At 43.1% G+C, this 21848-nt stretch overlaps 1 protein-coding gene across 1 annotated transcript in view; it reads right to left on the reverse strand.

Moving 5' to 3' along the window:
- LRIG1 (leucine rich repeats and immunoglobulin like domains 1) overlaps nucleotides 1-21848 on the reverse strand; it is a 132938-nt gene that overhangs the window by 76568 nt on the left and 34522 nt on the right. The window contains exon 2 of the mRNA XM_024211419.3: nucleotides 1976-2047. Within this exon, the coding sequence (XP_024067187.2) occupies nucleotides 1976-2047 (72 nt within the window). The remainder of the gene's footprint in view (nucleotides 1-1975; nucleotides 2048-21848) is intronic.

Consider the following 21848-nt stretch of genomic DNA (forward strand, 5'->3'; position numbering starts at 1 on the left):
GCGCACACATGAACATATTTTACATAATTTGGGCTTAATTCCCATTTACATCCATTGTAGGATCCCTTTAAATTGCCAGAGAGGTGTAAAGGAGCTTTAATGTAATTGAGACTCTCGCTCATTTTCCTCTGATGTGTTTCAATTGTCGCCGTCCTGCTGTAGCACTGACTGACTTGTAACAACAATATGCGAACAGTTCTCTCACTTCAGTGTGATTTTTAATTTGGCAACACTCCTTTTATGTCTATCCCAGTAAAGTGGCTCAATCAGAGGTAACGCTCCCAGATCTCAATTCTTTCCCAGATCTCAATTCTCATCTTGATTCACTGAGAGACCACTGAGAGATGGGCTGAGGCATGAGAAGGGTCTTCCTTCACTTTGCTTGTGTGCTGCACACCTCTTCCCCCGTTCTAGGTGGTAAACTCTTCAGGGCAGAGACTCTCTTACTCTGTATTAGTACAGCGCCTAGCGCAATGAAGCCCCATCCTGACTGGGTGCAATATAAGCAGTAAGAATTGAGGTGCCAAGCTTCCAATCTTCACACCCCCAGCTAGCCCCTGAGGTCATAGGTCTTCAGATACTTTCGTATATAAAACCATCACCAAGCCACTATCGTGTTAGGGTAACATTCAGTGGGACTGGCTCTGGGGTTCTATTCTCTACACCCTGAGCAATTTAAGGCTTTCCAGAGTTTAATGAACTCGGAAAGTGTATTATATAGAAACCATTTCTGCTCGTCTGTATCGCTCTTTTTCTCATTGTTGCTCTTATAAATAATCATGCTTGTTTCAGAGCACTCCAGCTTCTCTTGCTGCATATTCCTCACCTAAAATCACAAACCTGTTACTTAATAACCGGCTGACTGCTCTGTAATCAGGAGGGCCACCGAAGATTAGGCAGGAGGAGAAGTAGCAGGTTCATCCGTAGGGTCCAATCCTGCAGGCATCAGTCAGACAAGACTCCAGCTGATGTGAATTGTTTTGCCTGTCTGAGGACATCAGGATCAGGCACAAGAGCTAATGCTTAATGAAAAGGGATGAAGGACAAAAAGAAACACATAATACCTACAGTGCACAGCGGCATTTCTACAAAGAAATGTTTCCTCAGCTTTCCCGGGGGCATCAGTAGCTTTTCCAACAGAAACCAAACCTCAAACGTGCCAGTAATTTAACATTCTAACGAAAGACCATTGCCTCAACCCACCACTGAAGACATTGAGTCACTTTCATTTTTCACTACCCCAAGTCAGAGCCCATGGAAGTGCTACTAACATCTGACAATCAGAGCAGCAACGTGGGCATTAACCAGTGAATGTTTACAGAGATCGGAGTGACGAGAGCTTGCAAGTCCAGGGTCAAAATTCCTTCTGATAATATTATCTGTGATGAGCGGATCTCTTTTACTAATACTCTGTCCTTCACCAGTCCCTCCCCTCCCCTCCCCCCCAAAACATGAAACAAAACCCAACGTTTTAGGTTCTCAAAGCAGACTGCAAACAAAATTTGTACTGGTTCCAAAAGCAATACAAACTCCAGAGGCAGGAAGAGACAGAGTTAAGTGCTTTCTTGTCCATTACACTACACCTTTGTTTCCTGGGAGATTTGGGTTAGGCTGGCATCAGATGTCACGGCTCAGTCTGTTCTGCCTTGCTGCAGGGATAGTCTTTCAGCAGAGTCGTGTGTGCACTCAGGTGCGTTAACTGAACTACTCCCACAGAGCCATGCATGAAGTAGAGAGTGAGGCAAACACCAATGATTTCCAATAGCTGCATGCCAATTTAATTGAGATGTTGTGTTCTACTAATTGACTGATTTACAAAAAAGGTAGCACACAGGTACAGTATGAAAAATACACCAAGTCCGATCTGCTGATGCAAGTCAACTAAAGGGTGTCTTGGGAAACTGTATACACTTTCCTATTGCTCCATGAGCCATCCTGGCAAAAATGCAATTAAAGCCTTGGAAAAAATACTTACACTTCCCGTAGGTTCGGCAGCTCTGCAAAGGCAGAAGGATCGATCTCCGTCAACTTGTTGTAGCTCAGGTTTCTGTTAAAATAAGAGACAGTGGGATCAGCAAACTACAGTCACTGTGCTCAGCAAAACCGGGTCATCTTAATTATTCTGGATTGCATTGTGAGATGATCTGCTGTTTTACAAGAGCACTTAAGAAATCGGGTGGAGGGGGAAGGGAAACTTTCTGCTGAGTAATTGAGCCAAATATTTTGTTTCTACTAGCACATCATATACAGGTATTCCCTAGGTTTTCCTCCATTCATATTAATATACGCAGTTAATTTGTCTTAATAGGATACGTTTAAGTTTATTGTTTTCTTACTGGTTATTCATAACCAAGCTACTGATCGCAGATAAACAGGTCATTTCCCTGTGGATTATATTAGTGAATCTTCTTCTCAGTACGTACTCTACATTTTCTAACAAGGCTACATCCATCAATATGTCTGAATGGTTCCTTTTTACCATAGACTTCGTCCTGGAACTCACTACATGGTGCTGCATGTACTTCATCCACAATTGTGCCAAATTATTGGGAATATGGTTGCACAAACACTCACCACCATTGCAGTGAATAACCCTCAGGCAGAGCAGGATAATTAATGAACAACGTCGTGTGAGAAAACAAATACACAGCCCCAGTTCTAAAGAACTACGCTTTGCTATAGCTTTGTGAAACCCTCAACTCCCCAAGTTCCATTCAGATTTTTCATCCCACATCTGCAAACCCCACATTACAGGTAAAACCTGCCTGAATTCAGGTAAGGAGGACTTACTGGTAGAGTAAATGCTGATTAAAACCCAATCAACTAACGATGTGCGAGACTCAAATGGGGGCTAATTAATATGATGCAGGTGGTGTTGGTAAATTGTGACAAGCATAACATACAAAAGGAAGAGGCAGATAGGTGGGGTTGTAGCAGGAAAAAAAAGCAAGTGCCCGGAGATGCAAGATAAATATGAGGGGGCCTGTTTTAGTTTTACATCATTCGACAGCCTGCTTTAGGCTATTATTCCTGCTACAACCCAGGCCTTTTGCCTCCTCGGCACGGAGGTTACATCCTCTCGCTGATCTGGAGTTTGTACTGTCCATATGCCACCTCTGAATCTGACCCAAAAGGTTGATGCCTTAGGTTTAGATAAACCCCCCAAAATTCAGCTGCTCAGAATGCTCAATTGCTCACTGTAATTTTTCCCTCACACATGCAAAAGTTGCACTACTTCGAAAGTCTTCTTTGGCTAGCATGAAACATGCAATCTTCTGTAAATACCTGCTGTGAAAGAGGACAATGCCCATCAACAAAGCAGTGTAGATCCTTAATAGCTACACTAGTATCTAGGTCTGAAATATCATATAAGCATTATTTTAAAAATATGCCGTCCTGTAAGCTCCTACTGTCTTTTAAAACACTCCGGAGACCTTTAAATCAATACTAGCCTAGCGCAGCTATCCATTTCACTAGGAACTCAACGACGTTCATCTAAATAAAAGTCAAACTACAGTTTAAACTAAGAGTAACATTTGAAAGCCAAGTCCATATTCACAGCACAACTACAATTAAAGTGCAATTTGTCCAGAGATTATATTACAACCTTTTTTAAAAAAAAAAACCACAAGGCAAAAATCAGGTTTGAGCTTGTCTGGGCCCTGAGTACAGACCAAAAAGGGAGTGTTCAACAGAGAACATCCTACAGGCCTGAAACAGAAAAAGAAAGTCATCTGAGGCATGTCCTACACTAGGGAATTTTGGGGAAACATTCCTATTGGTGCTACCACTGGGTTAGCAGAAACATAGTCTGAGGGAAAACCTCCTTGGGGCGGATGGCAATGTACACTAAGGCCACTTTACCCTGTCCTGACAGAATAAAGGGCTTGGTATAAATGAGAATATATCTTTCTACCTTCGGTATTTATATGGCCCCCCCTTTGCTGTATTATCCGAGCACCTCACAATATAGTATATTTATCTTTACAACCCCCTGGGAGGTAGGGACGTGCCATTAGCCCCAATGTACAGATGGAGAACTGAGGCACAGAGAGGCTAAGTGACATGCCCACAGTCACACCGGAAATCTGTGGCAGAGCAAGGAATTAAACCCAGGTTGCCCATAGGCTAGTCAGAGCTGTGATCGGCCGAACCTGCGGACGCGGCAAGTAAACAAACCGGCCTCGCCCGCCAGGGGGCTTACCCTGGCGGGCCATGTGCCAAAGGTTGCCGATCCCTGTTTTACATTGTTGTTATGGTTCCAGAGATCTGAAGACTCTCAGAGCCATCACACAAGTTTCTTGTGTCATAACAGTATTTTGCCTATTCCAACCAGAGCCATGGAATTTATCAACTCCACCCCACGCTGCAGAATTAGGCACCAATATCTACATTTGTTGTTTGTTTGGTTTTCACAGGCTATGAAATACAATTTGAAAAACAGGAACCAAGGGTAAATCAATGCTGTGCTGTCTTCTTGAGTCTCCAGACAACCTGAAACAATACACGTGAACCATCCGTGTTCATTACTTTGGGCTGCCAATTTTGAAATCTACAGGACAATTTAAATGTCAACTTCATTAACTATTTCACTGCTGGACACTAGTAGAAACATTCCGTTAATGGTAATGTCTGATTATCCCACCTTTGCATGCCTCCCTAGGTGCCTAAGACTCAACTCACCTTACCCCACCTACCCAAACCTCCATCTTCCTGCTGACCCCATCTATACGATGCAGTTCTGCATTATCGATACAGAAATCTGCAGCCCATTAAACACTGAAAATATGGGGTCAGCGTAAAATAAATGGAATATATCAAACTAAATAGCACAGGACCTCCTGTTCCAATTGTACTACTCATTTTCATACGCTGTATTTCAGCAAGATCATCACTGTTTTAATTTACGTTTAAGATACCGGAGACTTTCTAGTCTGCAGCATCGATAGCCCAAGGGGGCTTTGTTCCAGAATTCAGCTCCTTGATACAGAGTATACGGCACTTCGGTCAGAACATGCAAATGCTAAAGAGACGTAGTATGATTCAGTAGGTAGGGGTACTATATTAGGAGTCAGGACACCTGGGTTCTGTTCTTGGCTCTGTCCTGCTGTGTAACCAAGCTGTTTCGCCTCTCTGCTTCTGTTCCCTCTGCCACCCTTTGCTTGTCTTGTCTATTTAGATTGTAAATAACATCGAGGTAGGGACTGTCTCAAGTTTGTACAGTGCCTAGCGCAATTAGGCTCCAATCTTGGTAGGGAGCTTCTAGGTGCTACTGGAATGCAAATAAAGGAAGAGGAAGACAATGTTCCCTGCAGTCTAAAGATCAGTTTAAATGTAAAAAAAAAAAAAATCCCACAAAAAGCTATGGCTACGTTTGTTAATTCACCATTAGCTTTGATCCTCTCCAAATCAACTTCACACAGAGCAGCAGGAGAATATGAGTGGCATAGGGGTGCCAGGATCAGAAACACTGGTCAGAAGTGCCAGAGAAACCGTTCTCCAATTAGTATAAATTATCAAGTTTCTAATATACCACAGCTGAGAGCGAGCAAGCAGGTTTTTTTTCATGAGGAATTCCTTTGTCTAATGCAGTGCCTGAACTATGCAATTACTAAATGGCTTTTGTGTTGGGCAAATATTTCTGCCATATGTTTTAAGATTTCTTATTACTAAAAAAAATCTGCACCCAGCATGCCCCTAAAATACTAGTCAAGTTACCTGTCAGCTCTGGATCAAGCAGCTGCAACACACTAGCCTTTCATGTATCCCCCAGAAGCCAGAACCAGGTGGCCACAAACTCCAGAATATTGTCTGGAGAATGAGTTCAAGCACTGTGGGTTGCTACTAAAATTCAACTTGTTGATGACTTAGTCTCCTGTTGGAATCGAAACAGGATTCTTACCAATCAAACTGAGCTTTTTCTTTTTTTTTTTTAATAAAGAAAAGCTAGCTTGGCTTTATGCCTTGTGAGGTGCACTGCAACCGTTTTATGCTTTAGATTTAACTACACCTCTACCCCGATATAACGCGGTCCTCGGGAGCCAAAAATCCCTACCACGTTATAGGTGAAACCCCGTTATATCGGGGTAGCGGCGGCAGGGCTCCAGCGGTGATTTATAGGGCCTGGTGCTCCCCACAGCGGCTAGAGCTCCGAGCCCTTTAAATCACTAGCCGAGCCCCACTGCCGCAGCTTCGGGCTAGCAGCGGCAGGGTTCCAGTGGTGATTTAAAGGGCCCGGGGCTCCCCACAGCAGCCGGAGCCCTGGGCCCTTTAAAGCGCCGCCCGAGAGCGCCCCGGGGTTACCGCGCTATATGCAAACCCGTGTTATATCGGGTGGCGTTATATCGGGGTAAAGGTGTATTACAAATTCTTCATTTCTTCCTTTCATTGGCTAATCCAGCGATGTGCTGGTATGTAAACTTTTCCCATTCCTGTCACTAAAGGAGGCACGATCAAGAATTGAGACTATGTTCAATTGACGCAGGAGGGGCCCTTCTATGTGTATTTGTCCATTGTCGTCTTCGACCCATCCAGTCGTGTTTGCCTTTATTTGGGACTGTAAAATGGCACTGCGGGCCACGGAACTTTGTAAACGTGATTAAAAAGATGACAGTGTATATTTGAGTTGGGGCGCGGAATCCTGGCTAAATAATCAGGCGCACATCCTGATTCTCAACCTCCTCCCATGCTCTCTAAGTGCCAGAATAATGTTGCACATTCCAAAGTCAGTTTTACCAATGAAGGCCTCCTTTAAAGGAGACCAAATTCCATGGAGCTGCATGACTTTGCTCAGCTGGAGAATGCTATATAAGTTCTCTTTCCACACATCCCAAGGGGTAATCAAGGAGCTAATGCAGCAGCATTCAGTGTGCTTTGTTCACACTGCTTACATGTAAAAAACAAAACAAAACCAAAAAACCCCCTTCCTTTCAAAATAGAAATTATTGGCTTGTTTGCCGGACAAATTAATAAACACACAAATGATTTCCAGTCTGTGCAATCCACAGCGGCAGCAGAATTTTGCTCAGTGCGGTTAGAGCTTCAGATTCTTAAGTCAAAACCATTTATCTGTCAGTGAAGCAGATTGGGTCCAAACTATATCTGCACCTTGCAGTGACAGGCAGGAGAGAAAGGGAGAACGTCTGGGAACTCTGTTACTGCCAGCTGCGGCTTTCATTAAACATTTTGTCAACCGTTGTCATAACACAACTTTTCACTGTTCACGCACAAAAGGAGCGGAGAGCCTTGAACAATTGAGCCCTGCAATAGAAATTCCTCTTACTAATCTGTTGAAAGATAGCTGCCTAGTCCACAGTATACTGAACAGACACCCCGCCCATTCCCAAATGTTTGTAGATGCTTTACCGCACAGCACACACTTGGTTGGATATGAAAAGCAAAAGAAGCAGATTTACTGGGGACAGGCTGGGGGAGGGGAAGGAAAACACGTTCCTGTTTCTGAAGACAAGCAACTGTAGAACAGAACCTGGTTGAATTTAAACCAGTTCACAAATTCCAGGAAAGGCTGTAGAATCCCCTTCACTGGAGAAACTCGAAGTTCAACTTACTACCCATCTAGCAGGGATAATGAGGGGTACCAACACTTTTTCCAGCCCCCCCAAAAATGTCAACAGCTAATATGGCCTAAGAGCATCTTGGGGGTGTTCTGGGGGTGGAGGATTTGTCAAATGTAGCTTTAGACCACTTTTGTGCTCCCCCAACCCAGGCAAGCCAAGCATCCAGTTCACTCCCCTTCCATAAATTAGAGCAGCCTAGAGGCTCTTGTAACTAATCCTGACAGCAGCACTGCATGGGAGAATTTGCAACTAAACCAGATTTACCAATCTGCCTCTAGAGATAGTGGTAACTCAAGGGAGCCACATAAGCCATCCTCCACAAAATGAGGGTTGGGAAGAACTTTTTTCCACTGGGCAGGTTATTCCTTAACTGCTTTTTGCAGCAGAGATTGAGGCAAGAAATGAAGCGTCTTGTATTGTCAGAACCAGGATATTGGAACATATGGACCACTGGTCCAAACCATTCTGGAAATTCCTATCTTCTAAACTTTTTAAATAATCATTACATTACAACCTTAGGCACCCTCAATTCCAGGGATAAAATGAGTCAAGCTCCTTCAAAAGTTGTAATTGCCACAGTCATGTGTATATATAGCAGTTTTTCTTTATTGACTTTTCAATGGTAACTAAGTTTTTCAATCTTCCAAATGGCTTCTGTCAAGTCAAGTCCCAGACCCATGCATTAAAATAAAATACACTGTGTAGATGAACTGTATCACTCCCAAGGGTCTATATTCTACTGTGTTCGTATAAATAAGCATCACTATACAAAGCATGTCATGTTGATGTCTTTTGATCCACATCTAAGCATTTTGTAAGCCAGGTCAGCGCTGACAAGTCACTGTTCTAAAATTCGGGCTTGTCCCATAATAGTCTTTAAACTCTGTTCAGGAAGGAAAAATACTAAGGGTTTGTCTTTGCTGCAGAGTTAACTCAACTGATCTGCACTCAAGTTATTTCCCTCATGCTAGCCTTCCTCGAGTGAGAACAGCCACAATGCAAAACAACACTTGAGTTGCCATCCTTGCCCTGGTTCTTAGCACTGCAGTAAACTGAGCCACTCCATGAATTATTTTGCAGTGTCTTCTGGTGGCATTATTAATAATTGAATGAAGGTAGAGCCTAGGAGCCCTGGTCATACATCAAGACCCCACTGTGATGGGCACTGTAGAAACACAGAAAAAGCTAGTCCCTGCCCCAAAGAGCTTCCAGTCACAGTGTGCCTGCCCTTTCTGGGTACGTGGCTGGAAGTGGGGTTAGCCTGGCAACTCTCCATTCAAATTGGTCTGTGCCAAATGCTGGCATTAGCACAATCCATGTGACCCTCATTTCGGGGAAAAAGGAGGAGGATACAGAGCAGGTGAAGCAAGGACAAGTATTTCAGCAGCGGCTTGTTGCCATGACAAGCACAATATGTTTTGCTAAGAGCATGCCAGCTGTACCTAGAGATGGAGGAGTGGCAACAGCTGGGAAATTGTGGGAAGACATTGGAAGTCTAGCAGCATCTGAGTGGCATTAACCTGCATCCACAACTCAGAGCATTCGAAATAGCAGCTGACAAGTTGTGCTCACCTGAGCGTTAGCCTATACCGCCCCTCCCTCATGATGGCCAACTCGACTAAATAGCAGCACCACTTGAATGAAAGTTTTTGTGAATCAACTTAAAAGCAATGCTTGACTTATAATCACGAGTTAACCTCGCAGTGAAGACAAACCATAAGAAGCCATCCAGCTACCAAACAAGTGCACTGTGAATCCTTCTAAGCAATGACTAACAATAATACTGATTAAATGGAAATTAATGTAGAATGATTACCAAAGAAGCAATACCTGTTGCAGTTATATTCAGTCACTAATGAAAATCTTCAAATGCAAATTATTATAATTTAAAAAAAACACAGCTGGAATCCAATGTACTGTACTACAATTTAACTTAACACACAGTTGATATTCACAATTTAAGAAATTATGAAATATCTTCAGCATATTTAAGGGGACAAGTCTCAGCCTGAGTTTTTCCCCTGCCACTTTGCATGTGCAACTGTTTTCACCCACAAGAGAAGGACAGCACATATTTGGCGTGCAAAGACATTGGTGCATGCAAATCCAGTAAGCAATCACCAGAACTGTGTGATCCACTTGCACAATGCTTGAGGCGGCTGGAAATTTTAAAGAATCTACGAGCTATCAATTCTCCCAGAGAGATGGGGAAAATAAAATTTTCAGTGACTTACAAAGACAAAAAAACCAAAAACCTTTTGTTAAATAATATCAAACTACATTTGTATCGAACCCAAGATCTCGAAATTCATTCAGTTTTAACAGTCTTAAGCAAACTAGTATGGATTTGTTTTCATGGATATGATTTTTAGAAGTGTCCCATTAAGTGATTCCCCAAGTATTTTAAGGAAATTTCTTTTAAAAAGGATTAGCACTAACATAACAATAAGCTTCAATCTATGTGCAAAGTTTCTGAGGGTCTCCGAGGTTTACAAACAGCTACACTACAGAATTGGGTTGGCTTAATTAACATTGCTCAGAGCTGTGAAAAATTTCACATCCTGTGTGATGTAATTAAGCTGACCTAAGCCCCAGCGTAACCCCGCTAGGTGGGCAGAAGAATTCTTCCGCTGACCTAACTACTGCCTCTCGGAGAGACGGATTTGCTACGGCAACAGAAAAACTCTTTCCATCACTGTAGTAAGTGTCTCCGCTACAGCTGTGGTGAGTTTAGACATACCCTGAATTTCAACTTTCCAATAAGAGAGGTAAATATATTCTACTTATTTCACAAAGGCTCGATCCTGTTCCATTGAAATCAATGGGAGTTTTGTCATTCATTTTGAATGGGAGAATCAAGAGCCAAATGAGAAAACTGAGGCCTGGTCTACACTAAAAGACCAGGCCTCAGCTATCGCTCAGGAGTGTGAAAAATCCACCCCCGAGTGGTGCAGTTAAACTAACCTAACCCCCAGCGTAGACAGCACTGAATTCTTCCATTGACCTGGCTACCCACCTCTCTTGGGGAGGCGGAGTACCTACTAATGGGAGAATCCCTCCTGGGACACAGGCAGTGTCTACACTACAGTGCTACAGCAGAGTCGCGGTAGTGTTTCCAGTATAGACAAGCCCTAAGGATAGAGACGTTCAGTCTCTATACCTGAAAGGGGGTCAACTACCTGAAAGGTGACCAGACTTCTATTCCTGGCTCTGCCACTGACCTACTGTCTGATGGTCAAATCACTAAAAATCATAGAATATCAGGGTTGGAAGGGACCTCAGGAGGTCATCTAGTCCAACCCTCTTCTCAAAGCAGGACCAATCCCCAACTAAATCATCCCAGCCAGGGCTTTATCAAGCCTGACCTTAAAAACTTCTAAGGATGAAGATTCCACCACCTCCCTAGGTAACCCATTCCAGTGCTTCACCACCCTCCTAGTGAAAAAGTTTTTTCTAATATCCAACCTAGACCTCCCCCACTGCAACTTGAGACCATTACTCCTTGTTCTGTCATCTGGTACCACTGAGAACAGTCTAGATCCATCCTCTTTGGAATCCCTTTTCAGGTAGTTGAAAGCAGCTATCAAATCCCCCCTCACTCTTCTCTTCTGTACCCTTAGAGGCTGCTGGTTTTGCCACGCGTGACTAGCTGGGAGATGGGGAAAGGAAATAGGACAAGGAGGATTTTTTAATCCACAAATGAACTTGAAATTCCATCTTTCATCTACCCTCTGTACCTATATGGAATGCTCTCTGTTTGTTGTTTTGTGACATTAAGTGGCATTTTAATTAGCAAAACAAGGCATGTCCTAAAACCATAACTTACTTACCATATATAAACAAACTTGTCATGTTGATGAGACAAGAGATTTTTTTTTCTCCCCACAGAGATTTCTAAAAGAATATTCTACCTCTAGAAGGCAAAAAGTGCAGTTTGGTTGTTGGTTGTTGGTTTTTAATTATATTACATAAATTAGTCCTAGTTCCACTAGCATGTTTCTTACGTGGATCAATGTGAGGGAAGACTTTTCTAGCAACATTTTCAATTAAGGATCCCGACTGTGTATTTAACATACTAACTCAATTTATAGAGGATTAAAAACTATTAATATACTGTACTTGTCTGTCTTTGAGCATAATTGCTAAAGCTCCATTAACCAATATATAATACACAAGGGCACTGATAAATCAACATTAAATATGATTTACTGGACTACGGGTTAAAACTCTGCACTCCAGCAGAGCAAATATTTTCATCTGTAAAACTGTGCAACTCCATGGCTGCTCATTGAAGATAAATGATGTTAAACCTTTTGTTTTCTTAAGATGTGCAGGGGGTTGGAGGAATCAATAATGAGAAGATCCATTGCAGAGAACCCAAAGCTCGTATCACCACCTTTCCAAAATCCAGCTGCAGGATTATTGGTCGAGTGCAGATGGGGAGAGTTCAGCACTCCCTGTACACTGTTCTGAACTTAAGTGTCCATGGTTTAAGATAACATCCCAGGCGAGCAGCCCTGCACTAACATCCAACAGCCATATTCTAAAATAAGCCTACTGCTAGAAAATGATGCATCCCGCACTTCCCAGAGATTCAAATGCTTTCATAATGTCAATAAAGCCCAAGCATTTCTGTTAACGTCTGAATGTTTAACTAAAGTTTTTTCCCCCATTCCACACCTCCGTTTATTTCTTGGAAACATGCATTTAATAAATGGGTCACAGGGTCCAACTTCCAGGATGCAGTTAATAAGTGCCACCACTGGTGCATACACGGTCTCCCAGCGTGTAGGAAGCTGTGGAAAGGGTTTATAATATTCACTGCTCACTCCAGGTGCTTTTCAGTTGGCCAAAAACAAAAACCGAAGAGCAAGTTTGCAACATTAAACCAATCGAGCAAATGACAAATTCTCAATCTGCTTTTCTGATCCCACCTTCCAATAAAGACAGGGGGAAACTGGTCATCATAAGCACCCGCGTGACGCTCTCATGGGCTCCTTAGGAAGGAGACTGCACCAACCTGAGATGTGAGGCATTCTTGATTATCAACAGGAGCTACGAAAATATGCCCCTTTCACTTTGGGAGGGCTGCCCCATAAGCAGTATCTAGACTGCAAACTACTACGTCAGGGCATGAATAGCCACTGATGAAATTCAAGTGAGGACGAGGCATTCAACAGTTTAAAGACACTGTTCTCCATGCTAAACAGGACCTCTCACCCCAAGAGCCATTAACATTGTAACTAATCTACAATCTCGTAGAGCGTGGATTACTCCTGAGCAATATTACTCTTGTACTCACTTCTGCCAAGCAGAGCTGAGGCTACTACCTGAGCACCGGACACAACTGTGCGTTAGCCAATCCCTTTTCCAGTCCCCGAGTCTGAAAGGCTCTGCCTAGTTCTGTGAAAGCCAGTCCAATCAATCATTAATTCTTTGGAGAGGGCAGGGAACTCGTTAAGAAGGTGTTTACTCATCTTTTCATTCTCTCTCTGTTCTTATTAATAGTTAATCTGCCCCCCAAAACACATGCGACTTGGAAAGAGCACAAAGGGATATGTATGCGCTGGTTAAAACTAGTCAGGCAAAAAACAATCTTATAAAAACAGCAGGCAGATATTTCTACTACAGCTTCAGAATACAAGTGCTGCCAGTTTGCTGTGCCTTTCCTGCGCTTGCCACATGCTTTTTTAACATAGCAGACTAGTTTTACATCACTTCCTGTCCTCCTAACGCTGAAGGGAATAAAACATAATGGGTCACCATGTCCCAGAGCCAGCCATTATTCGATTGCAGCATCAACCAAGGCCAGGCATGCCAAGTTATTTAGCAAAATAATGCTTTCTCTCATGCACGCTTCCAACGCTCAGCTAAGAATGTCAGACACCCATCTCAATGTGAACTAGTTTTAATTTTTAGTTGCGCCACCATCTCATTGGCTCCTCTACAACAACTGGTTTTAAGAGATCAGACAAAACAGCCATCTCTGCAAATATCTCCTAATGCAGAAATTTGCTTGATCTGACCCTCAAGCTCATTCTGGTGTTCCTGAAAAAGGTGCAAGTCTCAAAACATGCCTGGCTAATTGTACAGCTATCTCTGTGGAGGACAAATCCATCCCTGACTCCAGGAGGGATTGGCTTATACCCAGAAACATAAGTTTTGGTTACCCCTCAACATTAGCTCGCATCTTACAACTACCCATCTTAAAATCAAGCTGGACTTTCTGCAGTACTCCACTGCACAGCCTGTCAGAAAGATTTTGCCGAATCTGAAGATCTTGCTGGCTGACTTGAGAAAGACTGTGTCTCTATTCTTAAGTAATGAGGGTGAAGGACTAATATGCATGGCATAAATCACAAGTCAAGAGCATTGCAGGGCACAAAGTCTGGATCTAACCCTCTAAACCAGAGGTCCCCGAACTGTGGCGCGTGAAGGAACATCCAGGTGCATGGCGGGGCCCGGGCTAGCCCCCACAGCTCTGCTCCAGTCCCACCCCCAGCTGCATCCTTCGCACCTGGTCCTGGCCCCAGCCTCGGTGCAGCACTGCTCCCAACCCAACCCCCAGCATTGGCCCCTGGCCGCGGCCCCACTACCAGCCCCAGATCCATCCCCAATGTCAGCCCTCTTACCCCTGGCCGTGTTCCCCCCTCCCCCAGAGCCACGGCCCCGTTCCTGACCCGGGGGGGCGGGGGGGGGAGGGCACAGACAGGGGCAAGGGGGGGCATGACCCTCAAAAGTTTGGGGACCACTGCCCTAGACGTATGAAATCTACAGCAGACAGCTCTCCGTGTTTGGTTTTAAAATAGTACTTTTTAAAAATTTTGCAATAACAAACAGTATTTTACGGGCGAAACATGCACATTTTGTGCTAAAAAAATTGTAAACTGACAACCTTCAGTAAAGGTATGTGATTTATGTAAGCACACACCCTCTCTTCTTTTGAGTAATCAATGTCCAATCGTAATGCACTTTCATTTCAAGCAGTTTTATAATACCAATAAAGCACCAGGCAATTTAATGGATTTCTAACCCCAAATTGGTAGCTGTCATGCGTCCAACTGATTCAATCTGTTCATTTTTAGAGGAAGCTCGGGAACAAAATGCTAGAAATAAAACCAACAGCACTACAGAAATAGACAGCGAGAATCAAATGCTCTGCCCCTTTATTTTAAACTGACCTTCAATGGGTTTTAATTGACCTTCACTATGGAGCAGTTGCTTTATAAAGAAAATGCTTCCATACAGCTCACAAGAGAGAAAAAATAAAAGCCAGATACGTTAGTTTATCTTCCAGCACAAGCAAAACAAACCTATCATGAAGTTATCTTTAGCAAGACATGGAAAAAAGCAGCCTTTTAGAGCCAACTGAAACTAAAACTAATACATATTATACTTTAGGTTCCAAGCAGAACTTTCCTGTTAGATAAAAGTACTTTCCTTGCAAGTGCGCCAGTACAATAGTTTCAACTTCTCCCATACTTTCCAACATCACAAACTATGATGCCAGCCATAATTATGGTAACGGATAATTATAATGCACTTCAGGCAATCAAAAGACAGTGGCTTGCATCACATAAACTTAAGGATGCACTGCAGAGGTTTCCAAAGGGTGGTCCACAGAGCACTTGCTGATGACCACAGAGGCCTGGCTGGTCATATACTGTTTGACACATATTAAAATCCTTCCCGTACATTTCTTTTCATATAAACAATTGCTCTAGTTACCACAGATGTGATATGGAACTGCGAATGGAGAGGACATTCATCCATCAGACAATTTCTGTACTAAGATGTGCCCCTTGCCCACCTGTGTGCCAACTGGTATACTCGATACTTTGAGCGAAGTCTGCAATAAGACTGACAAAACGTTGGAAAATTATATCGCCTGTTATCCAAAAACAGTGCACCTGACGAATGCTAGCAACAGTGCAAGCACTAATATCGATAGGGCTCAGTTGTCTTCTGCAGCTTGGCAGAGCAGACGTGAGTGAAGTGTCTGAACCTCTTTTGCACTAGTGATAGTACACCACTCATAGTACCAAAACACCTGCACCGCTGCTGGGAGACTGGTACAAAGATTTCTAATGCAGAGGCAGCCAGATCCAAGCATATGATATAAAAAAGCCACAGAAGGTTTAAGTCTACTGCTGATTTCCAGTCCTCCTATCACTGCCAGAGACTGGGATTGAACGACTGGGGATGGATCACTTGACAAATTGCCCTGCTCTGTTCATTCCTTCTGAAGCATCTGATACTGGCCACAGCCAGTACACAGGATACTAAGCTAGATGGACACTGGATCTGACACAGTATGGCTGTTCTTATACTGTTGCTCTCATTTAACTTACACACACGTGTGTGTGTCTGTGTATGTGTGTGTATATACACACCTCTACCCCGATATAACGCGACCTGATATAACACGAATTCGGATATAATGCGGTAAAGCAGTGCTCCAGGGGGGCGGGGCTGCGTGCTCCGGCAGATCAAAGCAAGTTCGATATAATGCGGTTTCACCTATAACGCGATAAGATTTTTTGGCTCCCGAGGACAGCGTTATATCGGGGTAGAGGTATATATATATATTGTGTGTGTGTATTATATATCCAAGGTGAATAAAGCAGCATAGATATAATTGGATATATATATATAAAAAAAACCATGAGTACACTCACAATGAGATGGTAGAAAAGTTTTATCACATGAGTTTGGGATACCTGTATTGCTCAGGATCGGGTTATGTAGATGATCCCAGAAGAGTGCCAATACAAACCTTTATAACACACTATACCATCGTATAATGCCACATACTTTACAGAAGAACTATTTTAGAAATGTTTGAGCGTTTTAAAGTTTTTATTGGTACTATTTTTAACTCCTTCCTCTTATAAAGCCAGGCTCCTTTAGTAGTGTGAGTCAAACTGTAATGGACTCAGAAGGAGAGAAAAAAATATAGCTAATAACATTTTAGAAAATTCGTAGAATGAGCTTTTCTATTTCTACTAAGGTCTGGTATCTCAGGGGCTCCCAGGACTAGAAGCAAGAGATGTATGCATCTGTTTCCAATGGCACAAATCTGCAACTTCTAGCTCTCATGTGTCACAACCTCCAACCCTGAAGCAGTTCAGAAGTTTGGATTGTTAGGAGGAGGTGAACATGGATTAGTGGGGCAGGATGAAGTTAGAATCATAGTGTTTAAGGCCAGAAGAGACCACCAGATCAGAGTCTGACCTCCTGTACATCACAGGCCACCAACACCCACACACTAAACCCAACAACCAAAATATTACAGCCCACAGGAGACTGAACTGTTATGTGCCCTGGGCAAAGAACAGGAGGAACCAAGGTGCACCAGTGCCAGGGAAATGATTAGTGAGATAACTTTGGCAAGTGACCCACACCCACACGCTGCAGAGGAAGGCAAAAAAAGCCCCAAGTTCACTGCTATTGTGACCTGGGGAGAATCCCTTCCCGACCCCACATATGACGATCGGTTAGACACTATGTGAGCAAGAACCAGCCAGCCACGCTGAGAAGCTGAAGTGGTCAAAGATTCATGATGGATGCACTTTATCACAAGATTATCCTCACAACAGATACTTACAATCTAGACCCCCATCCTGCAGAGCACGTAAGCATGTGCTTAACTTTAAATAGCAGGGGGAATATCATGGCAGAATCTAAGGCACTCAAGGGGATGGGGGGAGGGTAATAAGAGATGAGATGTAAGTGGGGCGACATTATGGAGAAACTTGACATGGACTAGGAACGTGAAAGGAAGCAGAGGAAAACAGGAATTGGAGCCCATGCCCACAGTACTATGAATGGTCAGACATCTAGGAGGAAGGGAAGGGAAAGTCCTGTGGTTCTATTCACAGCTCTTCCATCGACACCTTTCTGTGTGACCTCAAGCAAGTCAGTTAAACCAGAACCGTTCCCTAATTTCAGCCACCCTAGTCCTGATTTTCACAGGTACTGAGCACCCGCAGCTCTCACTACTTACAGCTTCAGCTCTTCTGGGGAAAAAATAGTCCTAAAGTGTATAAATGAGGACATTCAAAAATTGAGGAAACCAAAATTAAGAGGCCACTTTTGAAAACATAAGCTTTAACCTCTACATATTTAAATTTTCACATCTGTCAAATGGGGAAGATCCTTCTCAGAGGCATCATGAGACTCAAGTCATTAATATTTGTGAAGCACCTTGATTGGCCGCAGTACAGAAGTGTAAAGAAAAAAAGAACCACCCATGGAACTCATTGCCACATGATATCATTGAGAGCACAAACTTAAGAGGACTTAAAAACAAAGATTAGACATTTTTATAGAAAAGGAAAAAGAAAAAGACACCCACATACTTTAGGGCATAACCAACCAATAACTTCCTGGGGTAAAAACAAAACGTTTCCTTCAGGCAAGATATTACACAGTCATCCACTGTAGGGTTTTCTTCAACCTTCCTCTGAAGCTTTTGATATCAACCACTGTTAGAAACAGGGTACTGGGCTAGATGGGCCACCGGCTCAGCTGAATATGGCAATTTGTACGTTCTACTATATTTTACATCTAATTTCCAAGCCTGTTTCATAGTGCAGCAATGTCCGATTAAAAACATTATTTTTTCAATCTGTCACTGTGAGTGGCATATCAAATGAAAAGTTTCCAGGATACTCTGAATAATCAGTGGTTCTCAAACTTTTGTACTGGTGACCCCTTTCACATAGCAAGCCTCTGAGTACGACCCTCGTTACGAATTAAAAACACTTTTTTATATATTTAACACCATTATAAATGCTGGAGATAAAGCAGGATTTGGGGTGCAGGCTGACAGTTCGCGACCCCCCCCAATATAATAACCTCGCGACCCCAAGTTTGAGAACCCTGGAATAGATGGACTCTTACTACAAAGCGTTTTGTGATCCAATGTGTGAAAGAAGCTGTGTAAAAATAAACTGCATTGCATTTTAGGGGGTATGGGGGGGGGGACAGACTGCAAAGGGACCGTATAATATAGCATTTGTCTAACAAAATCTACAACAAATGGCTCTGTAAAAGTTAACTAAGTGACACTGAACTTTCTCCAGAGTATTGTATAGGAAACAACACTGCAGAAATGACTGCTTGATTTAACCTTTTGTCCACACTATAGTAAGAAACAATACTACAGAAATATTCGGCTGATGTTAACAATTCTCCGGTGTATTCTGCAATAGAACTGAAGGAGAGAGATCAGTTAATGTACAGGTTCTCCCAAGTATCAAAGGGGTAGCCGTGTTAGTCTGGATCTGTAAAAGCAGCAAAGAGTCCTGTGGCACCTTATAGACTAACAGACGTATAGGAGCATGAGCTTTCATGGGTGAATACCCACTTCTTCACCCACGAAAGCTCATGCTCCTATACGTCTGTTAATCTATAAGGTGCCACAGGACTCTTTGCTGCTTTTACAGGTTCTCCCAAGTGCTTTTGGAGAAACAGTTGCCACGTGGCAAACCTAACTAATGTAACTAGTCTCTATAAGACAATAACACTTTACAATAGTTTGCCTCTCTGTTCCCAGACATGCAGCAAGTTAAGAGGCCACATCTCAGCAGTTTGTCAGACTGGTACCAGCCTATGCACTTAGCTATAACGACGACTTCTTTTACCAATAGATCAGTATCACTGAAGGAAAGAAAAATACCCAGGCTCTACGCTAGAAAGTGCTGCGTCATGCAAGGGTGACTGTGAAACTACCCTGTGGCACCTGTATTGTTTCAAGCATCACATTCAAAACATCATTAACAGGCTAGTTGTATTTTAACAGTGTTGCTGTGTGCACCACCTGTACTAACTTGTTGGGGGGGTTGCATAAATGCAGTGTGTGCCAATGAAAAGATCTTTTATTCCCAGGGGCATTTTACAAATGGCAAACCTGCCAAGATCTCTAGTGTCAATATTTGTCTGGGGCTGTGCAATCATGATTGCATAAACTGAGGTAGGTTCTTCCCCCCTCTTTCTCCTGTTTGGGTAACTTGTCATTGCAAAGCCCTGAAACAGATTTATCTGCAGCTTGAATGTCTTTCCTCCTGTTATATCCAGAGGGAGCGGTCTACTATATCATCTGCATACTTTGGCATCAGGAATCCCAATATCTCCGTCTTAATAGGGCTCAATGCATTTCACTCTATGCTATGTCAAACAGGTAAAGACAGGAAATGAAAGTTCCTTAATCCTCAGTTTCCCCTTAAAGCTAAACTCTAAGTAAATAACCTAAAACTTAGAATCATTCACAAGCATTATCAAACATCCCTTATGTGTGATCCGATTAACCCAGGCTCATGAATCTCGACAGGGAGAGGGGTAGAAATACACCCTAAGAAATCTGCTGCATATCTGGCACATCCACATTAGGTTTTTAATGAAAAAACAAAGAGATAATCCTCAAAAATCATCTGTCCCAGAGCAACAAATCCATTGCTTATGTAAACCGGAGGCCAAAATAAAATATTACTACTCTTCAGATGACCCTGAAATATTTTGATTTAAATATGCTGAGTGGGAGACTGAGATGCAATGTCAACACATGTGACACTGTCACAATCAACCTTGTTAATCCGAACAGGTATTTTGCCATTTCCTCATTTAACTCAGATCATGCTAACATAGTTCAATGAACTGCAGCTTTCCCGCAAATAACCAAACCCTGATAAAGGTTTCTATTTTACTATAAACAGACAGCGTACTGGGCATGTTTATGGGTTTTAATTGCTATGAGAACACATAAAAGTGTCCAAACAGGGCGGCCTATTTACATGGTTACACATTAACTATCATACACCCAGGCTCAATGCAACCCTTATAACCAACCTTATAAAGCTGTTGCTTAAAAATGCGCCATTCCCAATGATCAATTACTGTATGCAATGAATTACAAAGCCCTACGTATACAAAGGTTTTCTATGTAGTTCCTGTAGAAAAAAGTAAGCTGCTTTTTAGCATGTACTCTTTACATTTTCAGATCTTTATTTTCTCTCTCCCCTTTGTTAATAATTTGACACCTGCCTATAAGGTAACGCAAAAGTGGTGCAACGCCACACCAGGGAAGATAGATTCACACTTTTCCTTAGCCAATGAGAGAGAGTGAGAAAGAAAGAAACGGGGAGAGGAGAGGTGTAAGTAAGTGCTGCTAGGAAGTTTTGGTGAATCAGTCTTTTTGGAGATGGTGGGAAGAAACTTTAGCAAGGTTCACAGGGAATTGTGTGCGCACAAAACCCTTAACAACAGGATTTCCATGTACAATTCTCAGTGTACGCCCACTGCGAACCCACTCCTCTGATATTCACCGGAAATAGAGCCCCTCTCACATCACAAGGCACTTTTATTACCTCTCAGATACAAAACAGAAAGAAAAAATAGGCTTGCTTGACATGAACATGAGCTATTGGCACTCAGAAGACTGGCCCGCTACATTACTGTGGACAATCCCCTTCAACTCTCTGCCCCTGAGTTTCCCCATCTGCAAAACGGGGCTTAGCGATACTGACCTACCTTTGTAAAGTGCTTTGAGACCTACTGATGAAAGAGGGACATAAGAGCTGGTATTATGTATTATCTTATTATTACTCTTAAAAACAAGCAGAACTTGTCTGTAAATTGCACTTGAAAATAATAACTAGGACAGCTCAATGTGTAGAACATTAGCTATTCCACACATCATGAAGGGAAAGGCGGGGGCGGGGAGGGAGAGAACAATCTACTATCCGGTACCCAAAGGTAACTGACATGGCATGACTCTGTTTTACTGACATTACCGTAATGCACTAAAGTGACTGCTAAGTTTTTTTCTCATCTACTTATAGATGCTCATTTTTTCCAGCTGTTGATCCTGTATTGGTTCATAAAAAAGCAGTACATGCATGGGTGGAGAGGAAAGAAAGATGTACAAATAGAAGTGCTGTCCAACAGGCGTGGGGACAGGGCCGGTGCTACCATTAAGGCAAACTAGGCGGTTGCCTAGGGCGCCAAGATTTGGGGGCGCCAAAAAGCGGTGCCCCCAATTTTTTTTTTTACAGCGTTCCTGGGCTGGGCTGCCGGCGGCGCGCCGACACGTGCGGCTCAGACTCCCTCTCCCAGCGCAGCAGCCGCTCCACTTCTCCCGCCTCCCAGGCTTGCGGTGCCAATCAGCTGTTTGGCGCCGCAAGCCTGGGTGGGGAGGAGAATTAGAGCGGGGGTGGCGTGCTCGGGGAGGAGGTGGAGCAGAGGTGAGCTGGGGTGGGGAACTGCCGCATG

Source organism: Terrapene carolina, unplaced genomic scaffold (assembly GCF_002925995.2).
Source record: "Terrapene carolina triunguis isolate 2854851 unplaced genomic scaffold, T_m_triunguis-2.0 Scaffold89, whole genome shotgun sequence".
Taxonomy (NCBI): domain Eukaryota; kingdom Metazoa; phylum Chordata; order Testudines; family Emydidae; genus Terrapene; species Terrapene triunguis.